Source organism: Panthera onca, chromosome A3 (genome assembly GCF_046562875.1).
Source record: "Panthera onca isolate mPanOnc1 chromosome A3, mPanOnc1 haplotype 2, whole genome shotgun sequence".
Lineage (NCBI taxonomy): Eukaryota > Metazoa > Chordata > Mammalia > Carnivora > Felidae > Panthera > Panthera onca.
Window position 1 is genome coordinate 79543385 of NC_138341.1, and position 25624 is coordinate 79569008.

Below are 25624 nucleotides of genomic sequence, written 5' to 3' on the forward strand. Positions count from 1 at the left end.
CATCACAATGTGATTTTTTTACATGAGAATGTATCTCAGAAACTGTGTAATTTAGGAAAGAAATTTTTTCTTTCCCTGAACCAAAGCTAACATTATGTTAAGGAAGAAAGAATTTGCCACAAGCATCCTAGATCTCTCCCGGCCACACAGATGCTATTGTCCAAAATCTAGTGTTTGGGAAAATGCAGGATCAGGATTCCCCAGTCCCTGACCTTGTGTTACACCCTGTGCAATCCAGCACTTAGCAGTCTGACAGGCTTATTTTCCTTTTTTCCTTTCCCTAAACTAGACATAAATCTACTTTTCTGTTCTTCATTCCAACAGTTACTGCCTCACCTGGAATTTCAGCATTAGATCTCACAGAGTATTTCTTTTCTTTTTTTTTTTTTTTTTTTTGGAGGGGAGAGGGGGGCAGAGAGAGAGAGAGACAGACAGAGAGAGAGAGAATCTTAAGCAGGCTCCATGCCCACCATGGAGCCCGATATAGGGCTCAATCTCACAACTCCAAGACCATGACACTGCTGAAATCAAGAGTCGGATGCTTAACCAACTGAGCCACCAAGACATCCCTCACAGACTAATTCTAATTTATAAATCATTTAAGATTTTATAGATTAAGCCAAAATCCCAAGTACCATTGCTTACATAGTTTCTGTTGAAAAATGTATTCCTAGTTATAAACATTTGACTTAGAATAACAGATTCAGACTATTCACTATAATTAACAGTACTTTTCAAATCTTCTGAACATCTAAATCATTTAGGAATTTTCTTATCCATGGTAGGCTTGAAATACTGCATTTCTAAAAATGCTGCTCAGTAATTCCTTATTTGGTTAGTACAGAGACTACACTTTGAATAGCAAGGATCTCTTCAAATGAAGTGGAAACCTGCCACGCGTTCACAGTTCTTCATAATGTGGTTGCCTCCCACTTCTCCAAACTTATCTCCTAATTGATACCTCCAAGAATCCCTTTATGAAAAACAAACTATTCTACATTCTTTACACATAGGTTCATATTATCATTATAGAAACATACTATCTTTTCTCCATTTAACGAAAGACACTTCTGAGGCACAGCTTGAATTCCATATTTTCTAGTAGGTGTTCTCAGTATTCTCCATCAGATAGTGATTACTTCTTTTTTTTTTTTTTTTTTTTTAATGTTTACTTATTTTTAAGAGAGAGACAGAGCGTGAGTTGGGGAGGGGCAGAGAGAGAGAAAGGGAGACACAGAATCTGAAGCAGGCTGCAGGCTCCAAGCTGTCAGCACAGAAGCCAAGGCAGGACTCGAACCCATGAACCATGAGATCATGACCTGAGGCAAAGTCAGACACTTAACCGACTAGCCACTCAGGCACCACAGTGATTACTTCTTTATTGAGACTTCTGTATGTATTGGTTATACAATAATCTGTGTAGCTATTTATTTTTCTGGATATGTCTTCCTCACACAATTACTAGAATCTTACAAACAAGCAGTGTCCTAGAGTTCTCTGTAGTCCTACCAACCTGCACAGAATTCTTTGCATAATAGGAAAGTGCCAATAAAAATTTGTATAGGTCGATAAGGAAGCAGTGTACAAAAGCAGATAAAATTGAACTTTCTTTCTTCTCTTTGGTAAACTAAATAGTCAGGTAGGGATTCTATAAAATTACCTATCAGGTTAGACTAGAAATTAAAAGTAGCAAGAGGCCAAAAGTCTACCTGACAATTGTGGGCAATCATATTAGAGTTGCTACGTTCTCTGCACTATCTTTGGAGGCAGTGAAAAGGGAGAGAAATCAGTGTATCTGAAATGCCCATGCCTGGCCTGCCAGTTTCCCCACCTCAGACCACTGAATATCCTCCACACTCCCATAATCTCTATCTAAATGGAACTTGTGTTCCTGTACAGATCTTAAAGAATACAAGTGAAAGTACTTTGGAAGCAGCAAACTGTTACGATAAACACTCAAGCTAAAATCACAACCATTCTCAATGAGGAAGCATCACAGCATAGTGGTTAGGAGCTTGTTCTTTAGCATCAGACTGCTTATGTTCATTATGCTAGTTGTGCTGTTTCTTAGCTGCCTATGAGCAAGTTAGATCTCTGGCCATGGCTTCCCCATCTCTGAAACAGGAATGATAATAATACTTGCGTGATAGAGGTGTGAAGACTAAATGAGTTCGATAAAGCATTTTAGAACACTGCCTGGCAAAAAGAAGTGCTATATATATTATCGGCCATCAAGTCCTACTAGTCTTTTCACTAAAACCTCTCTCAAATACATTTTTTTCTAACCCTACTGTCACCGTTTCTATTTATATTTTAAGATTTTAACAACCACATTTATTCACTTACAAAACAAATTTATAAATAGCTAGAATAAGAACGAACCAACATTAGATTCTGGGGATAGGAAGATGGAAAACAAAAACCTACAATTTTTAGATGGATCTAGGGAAGTCCAGAAAAAATAAATCAGAAATTATAGTCAGTATTAACACCATATCAGTGGAATGTAATGTATGCCAAGGGAATATAGAGAAAAAGAGTACAAAAAAGTACTTTTGACTTCAACTTCCCCCAAAAAGACTTAGAATATATTTTCCATGTTCCCCCAAAACTATGAGCAAAAGTTAGAAGACCACAGTTGTTGAAGGGTTGTTACAAAAGAGAAGAATTTGTTTCTTAATTCTCCTTGTATCAAGGACTCCCTTCAGAATTAAACAAAAGCCCTGAGTCCTCTCCTCAGGAAAATAAAAACGCATACAAAATTTTACAAGCAACTTCAGGGGGTTCAAGAACTCCCTAAAGCTTTTACACTCTAGCTTAAGAAGTCCTACGGCATAAACACAGTGAAGATACCTAAAACATGGTTAATGTTAACTAATGAAGGAAGACCACTGACCCAATAAAAGTAAACCCAAAGAGGGCACCTGGGTGGCTCAGTCAGTTGACCATCTGAGTTCAGCTCAGGTCACGATCTCATGGTTTGTGGGTTCAGGCCACGTGTTGGGCTCTGTGCTGACAGCTCAGAGCCTGGAGCCTGCTTCAGATTCTGTGTCTCCCTCTCTCTCTCTGCCTCTCCCCCTCTCAAGCTCTCTCTTTCAAAGAATAAACATTAAAAAAAAAAAAAAAGTAAACCCAAAGAAATGGTCTGTGCACTGTCATTTGAGACAAGAAAGAGAAAAGCAAGGTCAGGTGAAGATTTAGGTAAGAACAGATAGAAATGTGCAAAAGGTCCTGCCTGGAAGAATTTTCATTTTTCATGAAATAGGAGGTAAGATCATGTGCCAAAAAATATCATCAGTCTTGAGCAAAAGATCATGCATATACTACAAGCTCAACAAATCTACGCAATATTTCGGTAGAAAAATTAAAAATACTGGAGTACTTTATATGGGATTCTGAAATCTGTTTCCACAAAAGTTCAACTTGTTTTCTTTTTATAAAGTTGTCTCCAAAAGTTTACATTAACATTTTGAAGTAGGAAGGAATAGCCTCACTAACAGAAGGATGAAGAAAACCACAGTTTTATGAATACTTTTGAGATAGATTTTGATTATAAAAATGAATGAATAAATGTTTTGGGAATTCACTTCAAACAAAACAGTAAAGCCACAATGTTTAACCTTTCTTAGGAAAAAGAAATAATCTCTCTAGTCATTGCATCCAAACCCAAGCTGACTTTTCTTCTATCCAGACTATACTGTAAAGAAATAACTTGTCTTTTTAAAGGAGCATAAAACAATGGCCTTAGAAGTATCATTTCTCAAGACCTCTAAGAAACATAAGAAGTTAAAGAGTTGTTTTTAAGAGGCTTTTCTGAACTAAAAAATATTAATAACAGACTGATGTTAATCACATTCATTAAGACAAAACTACCTTACTAATCAGCTCACTTTAAAAGATTATCATGAGGGACATGTATAGGAAAAGTCCACAGCAGTGTTGCTCATAGTTACCAAAAACTGTAAAAACCCTAATACTAGAGTAAATAAATTGTGGTATAGTCTTAAAATGGAGCACTGAACAACAAACTATACGTAACATGGATAAATCTAAAAAACATAACATTGACTAAAGAAGCAAACTACAAAGGAATACTTACTACAATTCCATTTATATAAAATTCAAACACAAGCCAAACTAGAATGTCTGTTCATACACAAAGATGGAGAAACTATAACGAAACGCAAGAAAGAGATTATCATATAAGTCAGGATAGTGGCTACATCTGGGGAGAAAAGGGGATATGTGATGGAAAAGAGAATGGATAATACTTCTCTAATTGCCTCTGTATATGGAATACTCTAAAAGCAAATTACCCAAAACTGATCTAAGCAACTGAAAAGAATACAGCAAAGGAGCCAACAGAATCTCTACATCTGATTATATGCTGGACAATAAACAGTGATTTTTTTTTTCAGACAGTAAACAAAATAAGATATATTTTGGAAGCTGCCATTAAATAATGCCAAAGTTTATTGTTTACAATAAATATTTCATTAATATATGTTCCTAGTTATTTCTCACTAATTAAAATTGAATGGTTTAAGTTCATTGAGCAATTAAACTACAAACAACCAGTTTTATCCTGGAAGCAGATTTGAATAATGTGACACTTTCCACTTACGTTTATAACTAACCTATTTTCTTATAGTTATAAACTATTTTTCTACTTATCTCCTTCCATGTTTAAAAAACAAAACAAACAAACAAACAAAAACAGTGTTCTTTAAATGCCGAAAACCAGAAAAGAAATTTTAAAACAACGAATATTTTGCGATATAAGGGTCTGGAGTGGAAGAAGGAAAACACTGGGACTCTGTCACTATGCAAATCTTTCTTAAAGCCATGATGCTTGACTTTATTTGAAGAAAAAAAACATATTCCTATACGTATTTAGGTATCAGGTCCACAGATGCCACAGTTACTCAGCTTGTCTCAAATATTTTTTCAAACAAAACCCAATTCACTCTGACTTTCCTGCGTATAATTTCCAGTGAAATTATTGGAGATTTCCATGCAAATACCTACGTAATCTCGGCCCTTCACCTCCCAAAATCTATAAGGAGGCTTAAAAATGAGACACCGGGAGTCAGGAAGAGCAGATTGAACTCCCGAATCTCTGACTTTCAAATTCCTCAGCTCCACTCCAAGCGTTTCTAAACAGAACAGTCCCCACAACTACCAAGTGGAGAGCTGTGGCAGGAAGCGAAGCGGTCACCATAGGAACTCGGCTCAACGCTAAGAGCCCAAGAAACGACAACAGGGGAAAAGTTTGCTCCTGGAGGACTTCCTTGGACCGCGACTCTGCTCTCCACCGTTCCTCACAGCGGGTCAAGCAGTGAATACCCACCTCGGAGATCACCCATAGCCCCTAATTCCCGTCACATCCGACCTGTTGCAGGGCCTTTCGGCCCAGGAGCTGCTTTATCCCGACCCGGCGCATCCCTGCTGCTCCCACCTGGAGCTCCGAGTCCCTCCCTGGGCTTCTCGGCCCAGCTTCCTCGCTGGAGCTCATGCTGACGACTGGCGGGCCTTTGCCTGCCCCAGAGATCCAGGTCCCTCCCCGTCTCCATCCTCCGCCCCTTTCCCCTCCCCTCCCACACCTAAATCGACGTGGCCCCGCCCCGGTGGGGGGCAGAGGAAGGCGGGACCCTGAGGGAAGGAGGCGGAGGCGGTTAGCGACGGTCGGAGCCGCCGTCGGCCCCGCCCTCACGCTCTGTACCTGAGGGGGGCTCGTCCTCCACCTCCCCGGCGCCTTCGCTCGGCTTCCTTTCCGCGTGCCCCTATTTCCCGTGCGCACGCGTACCTGGCTCGACCCTCCCTCTCGCGGGAACTACAAGCCGTGCGTGCGCACCCACGCACGTAGCGACGCGTACGTCCACCTGTCCGCCTTTCAGGCCGCGTAGCAGAGGCCTCTTCCTGGTCCATCCGCGCCGCGCAGGCGTACGGCCACGCAGATCGTAGTCGTACCACCCGAGCGTCCCGTCTCCTAGTAACCAGCCGCAGCCCCCTTTTCCACCACTTAATTCTTATTCTCTGCCGGCGGTGTAGCACCTGGATGGAACGCGCATGCGCAGGGCTGTGTATCCTCCAGCCTTCTTCCCTCGGCTCTAGGATACGTGCTGCTTTGCTGCTGCAGCTTTGTGCCATTTTTCTTAGGGATCCTACACCGTTCTGGACACATGTTCAGTGAGTTACTTGGAACGTGTTACTCCCCAGAGCTGCTTTTGAGGGCTGAGAGGTTGGTTAGCTCTCCTGCCGCAGCCAGGCGCCGGTTTTCGGGGAGTCTCCCCGGTGGGGTTCTGCTGCTGCAGCCTCTCGGGAGAGAGCAGTTCTGTTCGGGTGAGCACCAGCAGCCTGCAGCCTGGGGAGCCAGCGGACCCACGACCCGGTCAGCCCTGCACAATTCAGTCATGGTTGAATCGGGAAGTGGCAGGCGCTGATTCCTGACCGGTATTCCTTCCCCACATGTCAGTTCTCTAAAACCCCTTTCCACCAGATCGTTAACCAAAAAAGTAAGGGGTATACTACCTCACTTGATATTTAATGTTGTGTCGATTATTTTCCTGTGTAAAACCATTTAAATTTGTGTTCTCCCAAGTAGGGGCCTTGAGTCTTGGAACACTGTAACTTAACCAGGTGTAATATATTTGGCCATCCAACTATGTTAAAATTAGCCACGTTACCTAAAAGTGGAAAAAAGGCTTTTTAGTGAAAAAGAATAAGGGTTGCATTACTCTGCCAAAGTTTTGGAGCCCGGCTTGAAAAAAAAATACTATCTTTTTAACATTTCTTAATATTAAATAACTTGTCTTAACCCAAAAAACTTCAGAACTCTAATGGCTGTATCTCCCTGCCTTTTCCTACAGATTAAATAGGTAACTAGGTTTTTAGGGCTGTTCTCTGATGTTCAAGTTTTCGCCTGTGTATTTCAAAAGTAATTTCACATTTGAAGAGACAATTCCTGTTTTTGCCAGGTGAGTACTCATTCCCCCCACCCATATATTTTTGGCATCCATAAACACATTTTATGTTAGAACAAATTACTTCGTAGAAGTACGTTTAAATATGTGACATGTTTTCCCCATTTCTGTTCTGATTTCTTCACCTGTTTGTGCCATTACATCTTCTCATATTTTGTAGCATTTATTTTCAGCTAGCATATACTTTGTAAGTATAGCTAGACACTAAAAAATTAAGTTGAGAATACTTGTTATTTTAGACAAAGTCAGAGGTCCCGAGAGGTATTAAAGTGTAATATTACCTAACTGATAAAAATAATTTACAAAGAAGCATGAACTGGGGCACCTGGCTAGCTCAGTAGGTACAGCATGGGACTCTTCCTTTAGGAGTCATGAGTTCAAGCTCCATATTGGGCATAGAGCTTACTTAAAAAAATTTTTTTTTAATAAAAAAATTTTAAAAAACAAAGCATGAACTCTCAAAGACCATCCTAAAAAGTTATTTTAGGGAGAACAATGTATAATCTCATTTCCTTTTCAGATACTAAGATTATGGTGAATAAAATGTTCTCATTATCTAGCATTATCGAAAAGAGGGGAAAATGTATGAACCTCGAAAGTCTGAGTTGAAGACTTGGGAGGAATGAGGGGCTTATTAATACAGAAGTTAGGAAAGTACTTCCCTTAGGGAAAAAATAAGAAAACCTTAAGCATTTGTGTACACCACCTAGATGTTTCTGAAGATTCTTTGGGAAGAATGTAAGGAAAAGGACATTTTAAGGCCAAACCAGAGCATGAAGATTTTCCTTTCTTTTCCTATCAAGGACTGTTGACTTCGTCCCCCAATCCAAGAAAGTGAACATTTTCTTTCCTCTATGGAAATCCAAAGAGTGGTAAGTGCTCCATTCTGCCCCAACTAATCCTTTTATAGTACATATGTGACAGGTACTCCTGGGTAATTCTAAGGTCTGGGTTTTCTGTTCCCTTAGCTTCTCCATCATTTCACAGCTTCACTACAAAAAAATCTGTTTTGCCTTTTTTTCTGTACCTCCTTGGTACCCTAAAAAAATGGGGGACTCCAATTAAACATATGTTTGGGTTCTTGATGTTGTTCCACAACTAACTGATGCTGTGTTCATTTTGATACATCTTGTGATATATCTTCAGGGTCACTTTCTTTCCTTTGGCAGTGTTAATCCCATCCACCATATTTTTTATGTCAGAATTATATTTTTCATCTCTGGAATTTTAATTCTTTTTTAATATCTTCCATTTCTAACCTCATCGTGCTTATGATTTGCTTTACCTTCTTGAAAATATGGAATATATTTAAAATGGCTTTTAAAGTCCTTGAGAACTAATTCCATCCCTGTGTCATTTCTGGGTTTGTTTTTATTAACTGATTTTTTTTTCCTCCTGTTTATGGGTCATATTTTTCTGCTTGTTTTCATGCCTGGTTAATTTTTTTGGCTTACAGACATTGCAGATTTTACATTGTTGGGTGCTGGAGGTTTTTGGTTTTGTTTTTCTTTAAATATATTTAGGCTGCGTTCTGAAATGCAGTAATGTTACTTGGAAACAGTTTGACTCTTTAGAGCTGCACTGTTAAAAACAGTAACCATTGGGGCGCCTGGGTGGCTCAGTTGGTTGAGCGTCCGACTTCAGCTCAGGTCATGATCTCACGGTCTGTGAGTTCAAGCCCCATGTCAGGCTCTGTGCTGATAGGTCGGAGCGTGGAGCCTATTTTGGCTTCTGTATCTCCCTCTCTCTCTGACCCTCCCCCGTTCATGCTCTGTCTCTCTCTGTCCCAAAAATAAATAAACATTGAAAAAAATTAAAAAAAAAAAAACAAAACAGTAACCATTAGGGGCACCTGGGTGGCTCAGTTCGTTGAGCATCCAACTTCAACTCAGGTTATGATCTCACAGTTCGTGAGTTCAAACCCCATGTCGGGCTCTGTGCTGACAGCTCAGAGCCTGGAGCCTGCTTGAGATTCTGTGTGTGTGTGTGTGTGTGTGTGTGTGTGTGTGTGTGTGTGTGTCTGCCTGCCCCTCCCCAGTCCATGCTCTGTCTCTCTCTCAAAAATAAATAAACAAAACAAAAAAAAAAAACAACAGTAACCATTAGCTAGCTACATGTGGCATTTTGGATTTATATTAATAAAATTAGGTAGAACTTAAAATTTAGTTCCTCATTTGTACTATGTACATTTCAAACTCCAAAAGCCACATGTGGCTAGTGGCTAGTATAATGGACAATAGATATAGAATATTTCAATCATTGAGGAAAGTTCTGTCAGACAGCACTGCTTTAGAAGCTTGCTTTTAAGCTTTGTTAGGTCCAAAATACTCTCAGGGCTAATTTGGCCCCATTGCTAAGCCAATACCTTTCTGAGGACTCTGTATAATGTCCCCTGTGTTAGGAGTTCTTTATACTCAGGCTGGTGGGAACTGCATTTTTGGCCCTGTGTAAGATCTATGGACTTTTTGGCCTTCTACTTTTTGGTGGTTCTTTCCCAGGCTTCAGTAGTTTTCTTGCACGTGTGTTTCCTGATCAGTACTCAGCCAAAGAATTGTGGGGAATTCTCTGCAGATCTCTGGAGCTCTTTCTCTCACTGTACCTCTCTCATCTCTCCACAAATTCTAGTGACCCTGGTCTCTGCAGACTCTGAACTCCTATCTCCTCAACTCACTGAAATAACCAGACACAGTTTGGGTTCCCCCTCTTTGTGCTGAAGCCTGAAATTTCCAGGCGGTGAGCGCTTATAGGCTTCACCTCGTTTATTTCCTTTCTCTTAGGGATCTCTTAGGGATGCACTGCCTATTGTCTGTTATTTAAAAACCACTGTTTCATGTGTTGTCTGTTTTTTTAAGATGTTGAAGACATGAAGATAAATCTGGTCCCTGTTAACTCCCTCAGGGCTCAAAGTCAGCTAGCTATTGATAGCCTCAGACCCCATGTTAGTAATCATCCCCAACAGAAGTGCTTTGCACAATAATTGCTTCAGGCTGAGGTAACTGTCAATGCATGAACCTTAAAGCAGAAGAGGGTTTGGCATAGCATATTCTTGAGGAATAGCAATAAGATCATGGGGCAGAGTGAGAGAGGAATTTGAGAATGTTAGCTGGCTGTATTAGTCTCCAATTGCTGCTGTAACAATTTACCACAAACTTAGTAGTTATGTAAGCAACACAGATTTATTATCTTACAGCTCTGGAGGTCAGGAGTCCAAAATGGATCTCACTAGACTAAAATCAAGGTGTCAGCAGAGCTGTATTCCTGTTGGGGGTTCTTGGGGAGCATCTAAGAATCCAGCCTCCACAGGCTGCCCACTTTGTTTGGCTTGTGGTCTCCTTCTAGCTTCAAAGCCAGCAATGGCCAGTCAGGTCCTTCCCACATTGCATCATTCTAATAGTGACATTCCTCCCCTCTTTCACTTGTGAAAACCCTTGTGGTTAGAGTGGTAACGACCAGTGAGTCCAGGATAAACTCCCTACCTCAAGGTCATTTGCCTGGGAACCTTAATTTCATCTGCAACCTTAATTTCCCCTTGCCATGTGACATTCACAGGTTCTGGGAATTAGGATGTGAATATCTTTAAGGGCCATTATTCTCCTTACCACAGCTGGAGACTCAAAATGTAGAGAATTTGGCTTTTACTCTGACATGGAAAGTACCTAGAGCAGAGTGGTGAGCAGAGTATTGATGAGATCTGGCTTATGTTTTAAAAGGCTCATTCCAGGGGCACCTGGGTGGCTCAGTTGGTTGAGTGTCTGACTTTGGCTCAGGCCATGACCTTGTAGTTCATGAGTTCAAGCCCCACGTTAGACCCTATGCTGACAGCTTGGAGCCTGTTTCAGATTCTGTGTCTCCCTCCCTCTCTCCCCCTCCCCCCACTCATGCATATGCACTCATGCATGCTCTCTCTCTCTCTCTCAAAAATAAACATTAAAAAAAAATTTTTTTTAAGGCTCATTCCAGGGGTGTGCTGGGTGGCTCAGTCGGTTAAGTGTCCCAACTTCAGCTTAGGTCATGATCTAGCAGTCCACGAGTTCAAGCCCCACATCGGACTGTGTGCTGACAGAGCCTGGAGCCTGCTTTGGATTCTGTGTCTCCCTCTCTCTTTGCCCCTCCCCCACTCACACTGTCTCTCTAAAATGAATAAACATTAAAACAAAATTTTTTTTAACACTTTATTAAAAAGGCTCATTCCAGGGGATGCCTAGCTGACTCAGTCGGTAGATCATGGGACTTTTGATCCCAAGGTCATGAGTTCAAACTGCACATTGGGCATTGAGCCTACTTAAAAAAAAAAAAAAAAAAAAAAAAAGCTCATTCCAAATACAGTTTGAAGAATACACAATAGGAAGGGTTGGGCAAGGGTAAAAATAGAAACAGGATTCACTGAAGGTTTGGATGTAGAATATGAAATTGGAGCTAAAAATTACTCTACCAGCAATGTACAAGGTTTCCTGTCATCCTGTATTCTTTTTTTTTTTTTAATGTTTACTTATTTTTGAGAGAGAGATAGTGAGCAGGGGAGGGGCAGAGGGAGAGGGAGACACAGAATCTGAAGCAGGCTCCAGGCTCTGAGCTGTCAGCACAGCCTGATGCGGGGCTCAAACTCACAAACTGTGAGATCATGACCTGAGTTGAAGTCAGATGCTCAGCCAACTGAGCCAACCAGGCGCCCCTCGTCATCCTGTATTCTTAATACTCCATGTTATCTACCTTCCTAGAGTCTGTCATTCTGATGGTAGTAAACTTGCATTGTTCTGACTCCTAGTAAGTTCAAATATCTCTTTATGTACTTGTTATCTATTTGGGATTCCCCAATCTGTGAATTACATCGTTATATCCTTTGCCCACTTTTCTATTGGGTTTCCCATTTTCTTGTTGATTTGTAGTTATTCTTATACTCTAGCTGTAAATTCCTTGTCCGCTTTGTACAGCACATCTTCCAATTTTCATCTTTTTAACTGTTTATAGTTTCTTTATTGAAGTTCTTAATTATGAGTATTCAGATCCATCCGTTTTCTTCCTTACTGTTTAAGCTTGTTAGTTTTTATTCAAGAACTCTTTCTCCACCCAAGATAACAAATATTGTCCTACATTTTTAAAACTGTGTTTATAGTTCTGCAATTCACATTTAGGTCTTTACTGCATTTGGAGTTCACTTTTATATATAAGATAGGGATCCTACTTTATTTGCATCTACATCGTGAGCCAGTATTGACAGTACTATCCTACTAAACTTAGTCTGTTCTGTCTAAACTTAGTCTGTTGTATGGTGCCACCTTTACCATGTATGAAGTTCCTACACACAACTAGGTCCAAATTAGAACTCTGTCATGTTTCATTGGTCCTTTATTTGTTCCTGCGCCTGTACTAGACTATTTTTTTATTTTGACTTTGTAGCATATCTTAATGTCTGGTAAGGCAAGTCTCTCCGTGGTGTGTATATGTCAAATTTATTTAGTTTCTTAGTTGAGTGTCTGACTTAGGCTCAGGTCATGATCTCATGGTTTGCGGGTTTGAGCCCCACATCACGCTTGCTGCTGTCAGCACAGAACCTGCTTCAGATCCTCTGACCCCCTCTCTCTGTCTCTCCCCTGCTCATGCTTGCTCTCTCAAAATAAATAACCATTAAAAAAAATTTTCTTGAATGGCTATCTGAATTCCAGGCCAAAGAGGTCCCAAATATACTTGTTCTTTCTTCATGTCCTCAAGATTCCAGACAAGTGAAAGTGACACTCAGAGGGCCAAATATACCCTATTGCATTTGGTTCTTCCTCAATTTTGCTATTAAACTGAAATTTAATGTGCTTGCTGAGAATCTATATGTTACCATTATCTTACCATTGTTGATTTCATATGCAGTATAATGTTTCACAGAGTTTTGTTACTATAGTTGACTCTTGAACAATGCAGGGTTAAGGGGTGCCAACCTCCCCTGCCCATGTGGTTGAAAATCCACATGTATCTATTGATCCCCCAAAAACTTAACTACTAATGGCCTACTGTTGACTGGAATCCTTACCAATAATATAAATAATTAGCACATATTTTATATATGTATTATATACTGTATTCTTATGAGAAGTAAACTAGAGAAAAGAAAGTGTTAAGAAGATCATAAGAGGAAGTACATTTACAGTACCATACTGTATGTATTGAAAAAATATTCACGGGGCGCCTGGGAGGCTCAGTGGGTTAAGTGTTTGACTTCGGCTCAGGTCATGATCTCATGGCTTGTGCAGTTCAAGCTCCGCATTGGGCTCTGTGCTGACAGCTTGGAGCCTGGAGCCTGCTTCAGATTCTGTGTCTCCCCCTCTCTCTCTGCCCCTCCCTGCTTGCGTGCTCGCTCGCTCGCTCTCTCTCTCTCTCTCAAAAATAAACATTAATTTTTTTTTTTTAAAAAAGAAAAGACAAAATATTCACACATAAGTGGACCTATGCAGTTCAAACCTGTGTTGTTCAAGGGTCAGTTGTATATTCTTAAGTTTTTTCAACTTTGTAGTTTGAAAAAGTTTTAAACATACAGAAATTTAACAAGAATAATACAGTGAACAATTTTTTTTAACCCTTTCCACCTAGATTCAATAGTTGTTAACATTTTTCATATTTTACTTTCTCTTTGTATCTATTGCTGGAATATTTGAAAACAAGTTGTGGAAAGATCCTTTACCCCAATTTCAGCATGTATCTCCTAAGAATAAGGACATTCACTTATATAACCATAGTAGGTACTACATTTGGGGCATTTAACATTAATACAATATTATTATCTACTAAACCATCAATACTCAAATTTTCCAGTGGTCCAAGAAATGGCCTTTATAGTACATTTCCCTCCCCCACAACTAAAGGATCATTAACTGCATTTGGAAATCATGTTTTTTTAGTCTCTTTTAATCTGGAACAATTTTTCAGTTTCCCTGTGTCTTTCAAACATTGACATTTTTGACTAGAGGCTATTTTTTTTTATATAATATTTCTCAGTTTGGGTTTATCTGATTGTGTCCTCAAGATTAGATTCAAGTTAAACATTTTTGGCAAGAGTACTTCCTTTTTATTTTTTTATATTAAATATAATTTATTGTCAAATTGGTTTCCATACAACACCCAGTGCTCATCCCAACAGGTGCCCTCCTCAATGCCCATCACCCACTTTCCCCTCTCCCCCACCCCCATCAACCCTCAGTTTGTTCTCAATATTTAAGAGTCTCTTATGGTTTGCCTCCTTCCCTCTCTGTAACTTTTTTTTCTCCCCCTTCTACTCCCCCTTGTCTTCTGTTAAGTTTCTCAGGATCCACATATGAGTGAAAACATATGGTATCTGTCTTTCTCTGCCTGACTTACTTCATTCAGCATAATACCTTCCAGTTCAATCCATGTTGCTGCAAATGGCCAGATTTCATTCTTTCTCACTGCCAAGTAGTATTCCATTGTATATATAAACCACATCTTCTTTATCCATTCATCAGTTGATGGACATTGAGGCTCTTTCCATAATTTGGCTATTGTTGAAAGTGCTGCTACAAACATTGGGGTAAGTGCCCCTATGCATCAGCACTCCTATATCCCTTGGGTAAATTCCTAGCAGTGCTATTGCTGGGTCATAGGGGTAGATCTATTTTTAATTTTTTGAGGAACCTCCACACTTTTCCAGAGCAGCTGCACCAGTTTGCATTTCCACCAACAGTGCAAGAGGGTTCCCGTTTCTCCACATCTCTCCAGAGTCTGTAGTCTCCTGATTTGTTCATTTTAGCCACTCTGACTGGCGTGAGGTGGTATCTGACTGTGGTTTTGATTTGTATTTCCCTGATGAGGAGCGATGGTGAGCATCTTTTCATGTGCCTGTTGGCCATCTGGGTGTCTTCTTTAGAAAAGCATTTATTTGTGTCTTATGCCCAGAGTACTTCCTTTTTAAATAATCAAAGAGGACAGACCAAAGAATAGAATAAATTCAATTTTACTAATTTGAAGACAGTATTATATATGTGTTTGATGAGAAAAAATATTCACTTCAGTTTCCAGATCTAAGAAACAGGGAGACCTACATTTTAGAATATCATCAGAGAGATCTTTTCAAACTTTAGCTAAATTATCTCTGATTCCTAGAAAGCCATTTCCTAATTTTCATATTAACAGTATTTGAGTAACTAGTATGTTTAGGATACTGCAACAGGCCCAGGACTTTGTTCTGTTGTAAATACTGATATTCAATCACACATATGGATTAAGGTTTCAAGATGATATCATTAGAGATCTTTTGTCAATAAAATGATTACAGCTTGATAGGGATGGAATTCTAAACTCAGATACCACAGTGCCTAAATATTAAAGAAATAATACATTGTTTGGGTGCCTGGACACATTCCTGGCTCAGTCAGTTAAGCATCCAACTCTTGATTTCGGCTCAGGTCGTGATCTCGTAGTTGGTGAGTTCCAGCCCAGCATTGGGCTCTGCACTGAAAGCACAGAGCCTGCCTGGGATTCTCTATCTCCCTCTCAGAAAGAAAGAAAGAGAGAGAGAAAGAAAGAAAGAGGGAGAGGGAGGAAGGGAGGGAGGGAGGAAAAGAAGGACAATATTCCAAAAAGTGGCAAAGTGCTCTCATTCACAACTTGGAGTCTGTTTCAGATCTCACATTGCTGCTTAAGCACTTCGGTCGGTCAATCACTGTTCTCTAACAAGCACTAGACAAAACTTCAGAAGTCCTCACTGTCTTCCTTGTGCCAGGAAGCTTCTTCCAACCTGGTCAATTCTGCCTTTCAAGTTCCTGCCCATCTTTCAAAGCCCAACCCTGACCTAGGCTCCCCTCCTTTCAAAACCTCTCTGGGCCCTTCCTTCATGTTGCATGTTCATCTCTCTTGACAGATTGGGCATCTGTACTGAAAAGTACTGTATCTTTATTGGACTCTTTTTTTTCATTTTTTTATATTATGGTAAGATATACATATAACTTAACATCTTAACCAATTGAGTGTGTACAGTTTAGTGTATTAAATACATTCATAATGTTGTACAACCATTACCACCATCCCTCTCCAGAATTATTTTCATCTTGTAAAACTGAAATTCTATACCCATTAAACAATAACCCCCTATGGCAACCACCATTCTTTCTCTCTGATTTTGAGTATTCTAAGTACTACACAAGAAGAATCATACAGTGGACAATTGTGACCAATTTGTGACCAATTTATTTCACTGAGCATAATGTCCATCATGTAGCATATTACAGGATTTCTTCCTTTATAGTATTAAATAATATTCTATTGTATATATATGCATTACATGTTGCTTATCCATCAATGGACACTTGAACTGTTTCCATGTTTTAGCTGTTGTGAATAAGGCTACTATAAACATGGGTGTACAACTATTTGAGACCCTGATTTCAATTATTTTGGGTCTATACCCAGAAGTTGGTTTGCTGGATCATATGGTAATTCTATTTTTAGCTTTTGGGGGGAACTGCCAAATTATTTTCCACAGCAGCTGTTCCATTTCCACCAACAGTACATAAGGGTTCCAATTTCTCCATACCTTTGCCAACACTTGTTTTCTTTTTCTTTCTTTTTCTCTTTTTCTGTCTTTCTTTCCTTTCCTTTCCTTTCCTTTTCTTTCTTTTCTTTTCTTTCTTTCTTTCTTTTTCTTTCTTTCTTTTCTCTCTCTCTCTCTGTAATAGCTGTCCTAATGGGTACAAAGCAGTGTCTCACTGTTGTGATTTGCATTTCTGTAATTATTAGTGATGCTGAACATCTTTTCATGTGCTTATTGGACATTCACATATCTTCTTTGAGGAAATATCTAATCCAGTCCTCTGTCCATTTTTTAATTGGGTTTTTGTTGTTGAATTTTAGGAGTTCACTGTATATTCTACTGGTCACTTACCAGATATATGATTTACAAATATTTTCTCCCATTTTTTCTGTTGCCTTTTTACTCTGGATAGTGCCTTTTGACACACAATTTTTTTTTAATTTTCATGAAGACCAAGTTGTCTGTTTTCTTTTGTTGCCTATGCCGTTGGCATCATAATCAAGAAATTACTTCCAAATCCATGGCAAAGCTTTTGCCTTATGTTTTCTTCTAGGTGTTTTATAGTTTTAGATCTTATATTTAGGTCTTTGATACATTCTGAGTTAATTTTTGCATATGGTGTTAGGTGAGGGTTCCTTTTTTTTTTTTTTTTTTTTTTTTTTTTGCGGGTGGATATCCAGTTTCCCCAGCACCTTTTGTTGAAAAAACTGTCCTTTTCTCCATGAAATGATCTAAGCCCCCTTATCAAAAATCACTTGAGCTGCGGCGCCTGGGTGGCTCAGATGGTTAAGAATCCAACTCTTGGGGCGCCTGGGTGGCTCAGTCGGTTGGGCATCCGACTTCAGCTCAGGTCACGATCTCGCGGCCCGTGAGTTCGAGCCCCACATCAGGCTCTGGGCTGATGGCTCGGAGCCTGGAGCCTGCTTCCGATTCTGTGTCTCCCTCTCTCTCTGCCCCTCCCCCATTCATGCTCTGTCTCTCTCTGTCTCAAAAATAAATAAAACGTTAAAAAAAAAAAAAAATCCAACTCTTGATCTTGGCTCGGGTCATGATTTCACCCTTCCTGAGATCAAGCCCCAGTGCAGAGCCTGCTTGGGATTCTCTCTGCCCACCCCATCCCTCCCCCATTTGCATGCACATTCTCTTTCAAAATAAATAAATAAACTTAAAAAAAATCATTTGACCATATATGTGAGGGTTTATTTCTGGACTCTGTTACATTGGTCTGTACGTCTGTTTTTAGGCCAGTACCACATTTTGATTACTGTAGCCTTCTATTAAGTTTTGAAATCAAGAAATGTAAGCCTTCCAGCTTTATTCTTTTTCAAGATTATTTTGGTTATTCGAGATTCTATATGAATTTTTGGATGGATTTTTCTATTTCTGCAAAATATGTCACTGGGAGGTTGATAAGGATTGCTTTGGATGTGTAGATCACTTTGAGTAATATGAACATCTTAATAATATTAGGTCTTCTAATCTGTGAACATGGGATGTGTTTTATTTATGTCTTCTTTAATTTCTTTCAGCAGTGTTTTGTATTTTTCATCATACAAGTCTTTCACCTTGGTTAAGTTAATTCCTAAGTATCTTATTGTTCCATTTATGCTAATGTAAGTGGATATTTTCTTAATTTCCTTTTCAGATTATTGTTAGTATATAGAAATGCAGCTGACTTTTGTGTGTTGACTGTATCATGCCACTTTGCTGAATTCATTTGTTCCAACAGTTTTGTGTGTGTGTGTGTGTGTGTGTGTGTGTGTGCCATCTTTAGAATTTTCTACATATAAGATCATATTATCTGTGAATAGAGATAATTTTACTTCTTCCTTTCCAATTTGTGTGCCTTTTATTTCTTTTTGCTCTGGCTAGAACTTCCAGTACTGTGTTGAATAGAAGTGGTGAAAGTGGGCATCCTTGCCTTATTCCTGATCTTAAGGAAAAGCTTTCTCTGATTATGATGTTTGCTGTGGGTTTTCACATATGGCTTTTATTTTGTTGAGGTATTTTCCATCTTTTCCTAGTTTGTCTATTTCATCATGAAAGTTTGTTGAATTTTGTCAAATGTTTTTCTGCTTCATTGAGTTGATTGTGTGGTTCTTTTCCTTCATTCTGTAATGTGATATATTACATTGATCAATTTTTATATATTGAACCTTTCTTGCATTCCAGAAATAAACCCACTTGATCAGGATGTGTAATCCTTTTAATATCCTGCTGAATTTGGTTTGCTAGTACTTTGTTGTGAATTTTTGTATCAATGTTCCTTAGGAATATTGGTCTACAGGTTGTTGTGGGGTTTTTGTTTGTTTGCTTGTTTTCTTACAGCTTTTATATCAGGGTAATGCTGGCCTCATGGTAACATAAGGGGTTCCCTCCTTTTCAATTTTTAGAAAAGTTTGACAAAGATTGGTATTAGTTCTTCTTTATGTGTCTGGTAGGATTCACCAGTGAAGCCATCTGGTCCGGGGCTTTTGTTTGTCAAGAGAATTTTGATGACTATTCAGATTTTGTTTCTTCATGATTTAGTCTTGGTAGGTTTTCTGTTTTTAGGAACTTGTCCATTTCAGCTAGAATATCCAATTTGTTGACATATAAAATAGAGCACTCTCTTATATTCCTTTTTATTTCAGTAAAATCAGTAGTAATGTCCTGCTCTCATTTCTGATTTTAATAATTTGAGTCATCTTTTCTTCTTAATCCATCTAAGAAATTGTGTCAATCTTGTTTATCTTTTCAAAGAACTACTTTTGGTTTCGTTGCTTTTTCTGTTGTTTTTCTATTTTCTGTTTTATTATTTATTTTATTATTTTATTTCTATCTTTATTATTTTCTTCTTTTTGCTGTCTGTAAGTTTAGTTTTTCTTCTTTTTCTAGTTCTTTATGTTATAAAATTAGGTTGATGATTTGAGATCTTTCTTGTTTTTTTAATGTGTTAATAGCTATAAATTTCCACTGTAGCACCGATTTAGCTGTATCCAGTAAGTTTTGATATGCTGTAAATTTAAGTTCATCTCTAAGTGTTTTCTAATTTCCGTTGTGATTTCATTGATCCATTGGTTGTTTAAAAGTGTGTTAATTTCAGGATGCCTGGGTGGCTCAATAGGTTAAGCATCCAACTCTTGATTTCGGCTCAGGTCATGATCTCACAGTAGTGAGGTTGAGCTACCGCACTGGGTATGGAGCCTGCTTACTCTCTCTCCCTCTTACTCTGCCCTTTCCCTACTCATGCTCTCAAAAAAAAAAAAAAAAAAAGTGTGTTCATTTCCACAAATTCATGAATTTTCCTGTTTTCTGTTGTTGATTTCAACTTCATTCTGTTGTGGTCAGAGAAGATGCCTTATATGATATCGACCTTTTAAAATTGGTTGAGACTCAATTTGTGGTCTAACATGTGGTCTATCCCGGAAAATGTCACAAGTGCACTGGAGAAAAATGTGTATGCTGTTGACGGGTAGAGTGTTCTGTAAATGTTTGTTAAATGTAGTTGGTTTAGGGACACCTGAGTGGCCCAGTTGGTTAAGTGTCTGACTCTTGATCTCAGCTGAGGTCTTGATCTCAGGGTCATGAGTTCAAGTCCCACATTGGGCTCCATGCTGGACATGAAGCCTACTTAAATAAAAAATTAAAATTAACGGCACTTGGGTGACTCAGTCAGTTGAGTGTCTGACTTCAGCCCAGGTCATGATCTCATAGCTTGTGAATTCTAGCCCCATGTTGGGCTCTGTGCTGACAGCTCAGAGCCTGGAGCCTGCTTCAGATTATGTGTCTCCCTCTCCCTCTCTGCCCCTCTCCCACTCATGCTCTATCTCTCTGTCTCTCTCAAAAATGAACATTAAAAAAAATTAAAATTAAAAAATCTAGTTGGTTTGTTGTTTAAGTGCTCTATTTCTTTACTAAGTCCTCTATTTTCTTATTTCTATCTAGTTGTTCTATCCATTATTGAGAGTGGAATATTGAAATCTTCAACTATTATTATAGAACTATTTCTCCCTTCAATTCCTTTTTAAGTTTATTTATTTTGAGAGACAAAGAGACAGTGTGAGCATGAGCAGGGAAGGGGCGGAGAGAGAGAATCCCAATCTCCATGCTGTCAGCTACAGAGCCTGATGTGGGGCTTGATCTCACAAACAGTGAGATCATGACCTGAGAGATCAAGAGCCAGACACTTAATCCACTGGGCCATCCAGGCATCCCCCATTAATTCTGTTTGCTTCATAGGTAAATGTTTACAGTTGTTTGGTCATCTGTATTTTTGGCAGAATACCTAGCAGAGTGTTTGGCCTTCAGTAATTATTTCTTTAATCCATTAATAATTTATTAACAATTTTTGATAGGAAAAACGATATAAAGGACTAAGTAGAGAAGCTCTCTTATTTCTGAAAGGTGATAAAGCACAAAATCTGATAAATTCCTTTCACACACTCACACACACACACACACACACACACACACACACACACACACACACGAGCAAGTGGGGGAGGGGCAAAGAGAGAGGGAGACACAGAATTTGAAGCAGGCTCCAGGCTCTGAGCTGTCAGGATAGAGCCTGACGGGGAGAGGGGGGGGGGGGGGTGGGGCTTGAACTCACGAGCCATGATATCATGACCTGAGCTGAAGTTGGACCGACTGAGCCACCCAGGCACCCCAAGGCAATTTTACTTTATATTTTTGGAGTCACCACCATGATGTTTCATGAAAACAAGCACTGCCATGAGGTTAGCTGAAATTACCACTGTATTCACCTGTTATCATTTCTTTCCAAGCAATCAAGTTGAAGAAACATTTCCACTGCTTAAAGAGATACCTGCCAACTATATTATTCAGCTCTCTCAATAGGATTTTCCCTTAGTAAATCTGCTACTCAGGTATCTGCTATGCGTGTGGATTCAAAAGTGGACGATCATTTAATGCAAGGGACTGAGAAAAGCAAGTTGGAACCAGTGACTCAGTTATTTCAAACCATCAAGAAAATAAGATTAGAAAACACAAGCCAAGAAAACTTTACAAGAAGTAAAGAGATTGGCACAGGATCTCTTTCAGAGAAAATCTTGGGTTCTGTAGTATATGTTAAAGAAAATGATGGAATAGAAATGACAGATGTGGAATGAAGTTATTCGTACATTCTGCCAAAGAAATTGCTTTTGACTAAGAGAGCATGTTGAATGAGAACTTAACCTTATTAGGAAAACCTAACAAAATGAAGGATGATGATTGCTTATTTTTCACTATTTATGAATCACCTTAGACTGCACTTTTTTGATACATATTCAAAACAGTTGTTTTAGGGGGAAAAAACTTTTCAAAATTCAAAGCAAAATTCTCTGGTATTCTATCCTTGTCAAAAATCAGAATTTTTGATTAACAGTATTTAAATGGTACTAAAACATTTTAGTTATAATGTTTCTCTAACAAGTGATCAAAAAACAGTGCCTGAACAATTTGACATCTGTATTTCATACTATTTCTAGTGTACCAATTTTTTAATATTTCAAGTTTGGGATTTTGCTTTAGGGTACTTTATCTTACTGCAGTTTTGCATTTCTGTTCTGTAAAAGATCACTTCACATAAACCCTGCAAAAGACCAGTAAGTTACATATCTTGAGAAGCATTTCACATTTTAAATCATCCTTTTAAAACTATTTTTCCCCACATTGAATTCATTTCAGAGTTACAAAATAGTTATTTCCAAGTCTAATGGTTTATCTTATAGATACTACCATTTTATACCACCAATATTTAATGTAAGAAAAATAGTCTTGTGTTAAAAAATTCTTGTTTTTGGATGGAACTGGAGAGTGTGATGCTAAGTGAAATAAGCCATACAGAGAAAGACAGATACCATATGGTTTCACTCTTATGTGGATCCTGAGAAACTTAACAGAAACCCATGGGGGAGGGGAAGAAAAAAAAAAAAAAGGTTAGAGTGAAAAAGAGCCAAAGCATAAGAGACTCTTAAAAACTGAGAACAAACTGAGGGTTGATGGGGGGTGGGAGGGAGTGGAGGATGGGTGATGGGTATTGAGGAGGGCACCTTTTGGGATGAGCACTGGGTGTTGTATGGAAACCAATTTGACAATAAACTTCATATATTGAAAAAATAAATAAATAAATAAACCTAATATATTGATAAAAAAAATTCTTGTTTTATAGCATCAGTTTGCCATTCTTATAGAAATGTCTAGTAGTTTGAGATAGCAGTATTGTCCCAAGTATTGTTAGATGAAAGTAAAACCATTTTGTGTTGACATATAGTGACCTTGTAACTATTTATATTATGTATGTATGTATGTTTTGAACATTTTCCTGTACTTTAAAATTTACTGGCTATCTCTAATGGCTAATTGTGAGAAATTTCCTTAATATTCATAAAAACAAAGATGAAAAACCATCTTCTTTCAGGGGAAACTATTTTATAAATCAGAAAAATACAAATGTATTGTAGGGAATATTGATCCTAGAGTTAAATAAAATTGTTGAATTGGACATAAGCCAATAAGACACTGCTTTTTATCATTTACAGAACATAATTCTTTGGGAGAGGAAAAAAACATAAGTCATTCATTTGTTCACCTAACTTGGCATTATGTTTCTCGGTGGGGATATAGTAGTGAATAAAATAGCCACCATCTTCATAGTGCTTACTGTCTACCAGGGAAGATACAGTATCAGACAGTAATTCTATAAGATGCATATTATGATGTACCATGAAGAAAACGTAAAATGTTCAGAAAGACAGGAGACGTAACACATAAACTTGATTTTTAATTGTTGGAACTAGGAAGTTTTCATAGCTTTTGCAGTGACATGGTTGTCTAAGTAACATGATGGTGATGGTTGAGATCTTGAGAAGGGTTAAAGTCCAAATGAAGTTTAGCAGGAAAGAGTGATGGTTTGAAAGTGGAGGAAAAAGAAACAATTTCTAGCTAAAGAGACTACGTGCATGGAGGTTCCTTAGGGAAAAGCTCAGGAGCATGGTTTGGGGACATAACCCAGCTTCCAAGGCAAGTAGTCATTTATATATGTATGAAACTAAAAATACAACTTTTGAAGTTGTACACAGAAATGGCATTTAAAGCCTTGGGAATGAATGAAATTGCTTAAGGTGAATGTATAATGTGAGCTAAAGTCCTGAGAACTCCAACATTTAGGAGCTAGTCAGCACAAGGGAACTAGCAAAGGAACTGAGGAACTGGCATTGAGGATGGTGGAAAACCAAGACAAGGTAATGTCAAGATTGCCCACAGTAGTCATTAAGGTGGAGGTAGTCAACTGCAAGGTTAGACAAGGATTGGATCTAGCAACGTGAAATGTCACAATGACCTTAGCAAAATCACTTTTTTTTTTTTTTAACAGGGGCTTGGCTCAGATATTTACAGCCTTGTTTTTCATCTCCACGAATGTCCAACAGGATATTTGATAGTCATGGTGATGCTGAATGTGGGATGATTTTTCATTGTGCATGATGCCTCATGCATTGCATGATGCCAAATATAGGAGCTCACTCAAGTCATTGAGACAATAAAAATGCTAACATTAATCACCCTCATTGAGAACCATTGCTGCTAAGATACCAAAAAACTGGAATCCTCAAATCCAACCTAAGCCATAGTTTTAGCAGCACACTTGACAAGGGAAATCCACAAAGACTTCCTGGAAGAGGTAAAATAGAACAAGCTTAATAAGGATAACAACCTCACTTAGGTGTTTTGGGAGAATTCTACAAGTGGAATCCTAAAGTGAGTACTTTTCACAGTTCTGCCACTTCTAATAAGACAGTAAACTTCCCATAAAAAAAAAAAAAACGTAGTTCAGCAGAAATAAGGATGTTTAGGAGACTTTAAATTCAACATATCCATAAAATAAGGTGTCTAAACCTATTATGTATTGCATCTAATGATGTTGTCATGGATGCTAGTAATAAAAGCGTTCACTTATTGAGCTAGTGTGTGATCTCTTAGTTGGGATTCCCTAGAAACTGCCTGAGACAGGAATTCAGATGCATGTGATTTTTGAGAGTGTGCTCTTTAGAAAAAGCATGTAAGGGAGTGAAGGAAGCAAGACAGGGAAATAGGAGTCAGCTGAGGATGAAGGCTCAGATAAATTCTTCGCCTGATCCACAGGATGCTTTGGAAGGATCTGACTGTACAGCTGTTCCATTACCCATTTTGAGGCAAAGGGTGGGACTATTGTGCCCCATACTAGTCAGACCTTGATTGCTACCACAAAGCCCAAGGGGGAGGCTGGAGGAGCAGGGAGGTAGCATGAATCACTAACATGTCTCTGGACACAACAGCTCCTACACTCACAGCAGCTGGAGAATGCATGGGGGCACTCACAGTCTTTATTACAGTGTCAGACACCTAACATATATTATTTTCCTTTTATTTTGAAACAATCTCAAATTTACAGAAAAGTTGCTAGTACAAAGGCCTTCCGTCTCCCCACAACCATTTGAAAATAAGTAGCTGACCTCATTCTTCATCAGCCCTGAATACATTTTTAGTGATTTAAAGAGATTTATTTATTCTTTATTTCTATTTTTTAATAGAAATATAATTGACATATGACATTGGGTTAGTTTTAGGTGTACAACATAATGATTTTATATATGTATATACCGCAAAACAACACAATAAGTTAACATCCATCAAATTTTTTTCTTGTGATGAAAAATTTTAAGATCTACTCTCAGCACCTTGTAAACACATTAATACAATATTGTTAACTATAGACACCATGCTGTACATTAGATCCCCAGGACTTACTTATAACTGGAAGTTTATACCTTTGACCACCCTGACCCATTTCACCACCCCCCACTCAAAAAGCACTTTTGACAGAATGGGGACAGAAGAAATATTGGAAGTTGATTATGAATGGGAAGTAAGCAACTGGATATGTAGCAAGTCCTTGAAGCTCTGCTCTTTTAAAGGGAAGTAGACAGGATGAAAGGTGGAAAAGGAAGTGGGGTCACTGGAGGATTGTTATGATGAAGCAGAGTTCATGTTTGGGTGTCAGTGGAAGAAGGTTCCAGTGGAGGTGAAGTAGGAGAAGGGTTAAGAATAACCAAAGGACACAACCACCTCAGTAGGAAATAAAGGGAAA

The 25624-nt window shown here is 38.7% G+C and overlaps 2 protein-coding genes and 1 non-coding gene across 7 annotated transcripts in view; 2 read left to right on the forward strand and 1 right to left on the reverse strand.

Moving 5' to 3' along the window:
* The window catches only part of TSGA10 (testis specific 10), a 159086-nt gene extending 153526 nt beyond the window's left edge, over positions 1–5560 (reverse strand). The window contains exon 1 of one of the 3 annotated variants that reach the window (XM_078444396.2): positions 5459–5560. In XM_078444396.2, the coding sequence (XP_078300522.1) occupies positions 5459–5515 (57 nt within the window). In that variant the 5' untranslated portion in view covers positions 5516–5560. Of the gene's footprint in view, positions 1–5392 lie in introns of all 3 variants that reach the window. The other 2 variants (XM_078444393.2, XM_078444395.2) reach the window with 2 other exon arrangements.
* Positions 5561–5809: 249 nt separating this feature from the next.
* LOC132662837 (uncharacterized) lies at positions 5810–13300 on the forward strand. Of its 3 annotated transcripts, none has more exons than XR_013554619.2 (4): positions 5810–6189; positions 6870–6977; positions 7694–7855; positions 9836–13300. It is a non-coding gene; the product is annotated as an uncharacterized LOC132662837 (transcript). The 3 variants fall into 3 exon arrangements; XR_013554618.2 differs by having other exon boundaries at positions 5823–6342; positions 7787–7855; XR_013554617.2 differs by having other exon boundaries at positions 5831–6189; positions 7787–7855.
* Positions 13301–21314: 8014 nt separating this feature from the next.
* Positions 21315–22997, forward strand: CA3H2orf15 (chromosome A3 C2orf15 homolog; the record flags this gene model as incomplete). Its single annotated transcript, XM_060608442.3, has 1 exon — positions 21315–22997. A coding segment is annotated over one exon (312 nt), but the record flags the coding sequence as incomplete, so codon positions are not given.
* Between the last annotated feature and the right edge of the window lie 2627 nt (positions 22998–25624).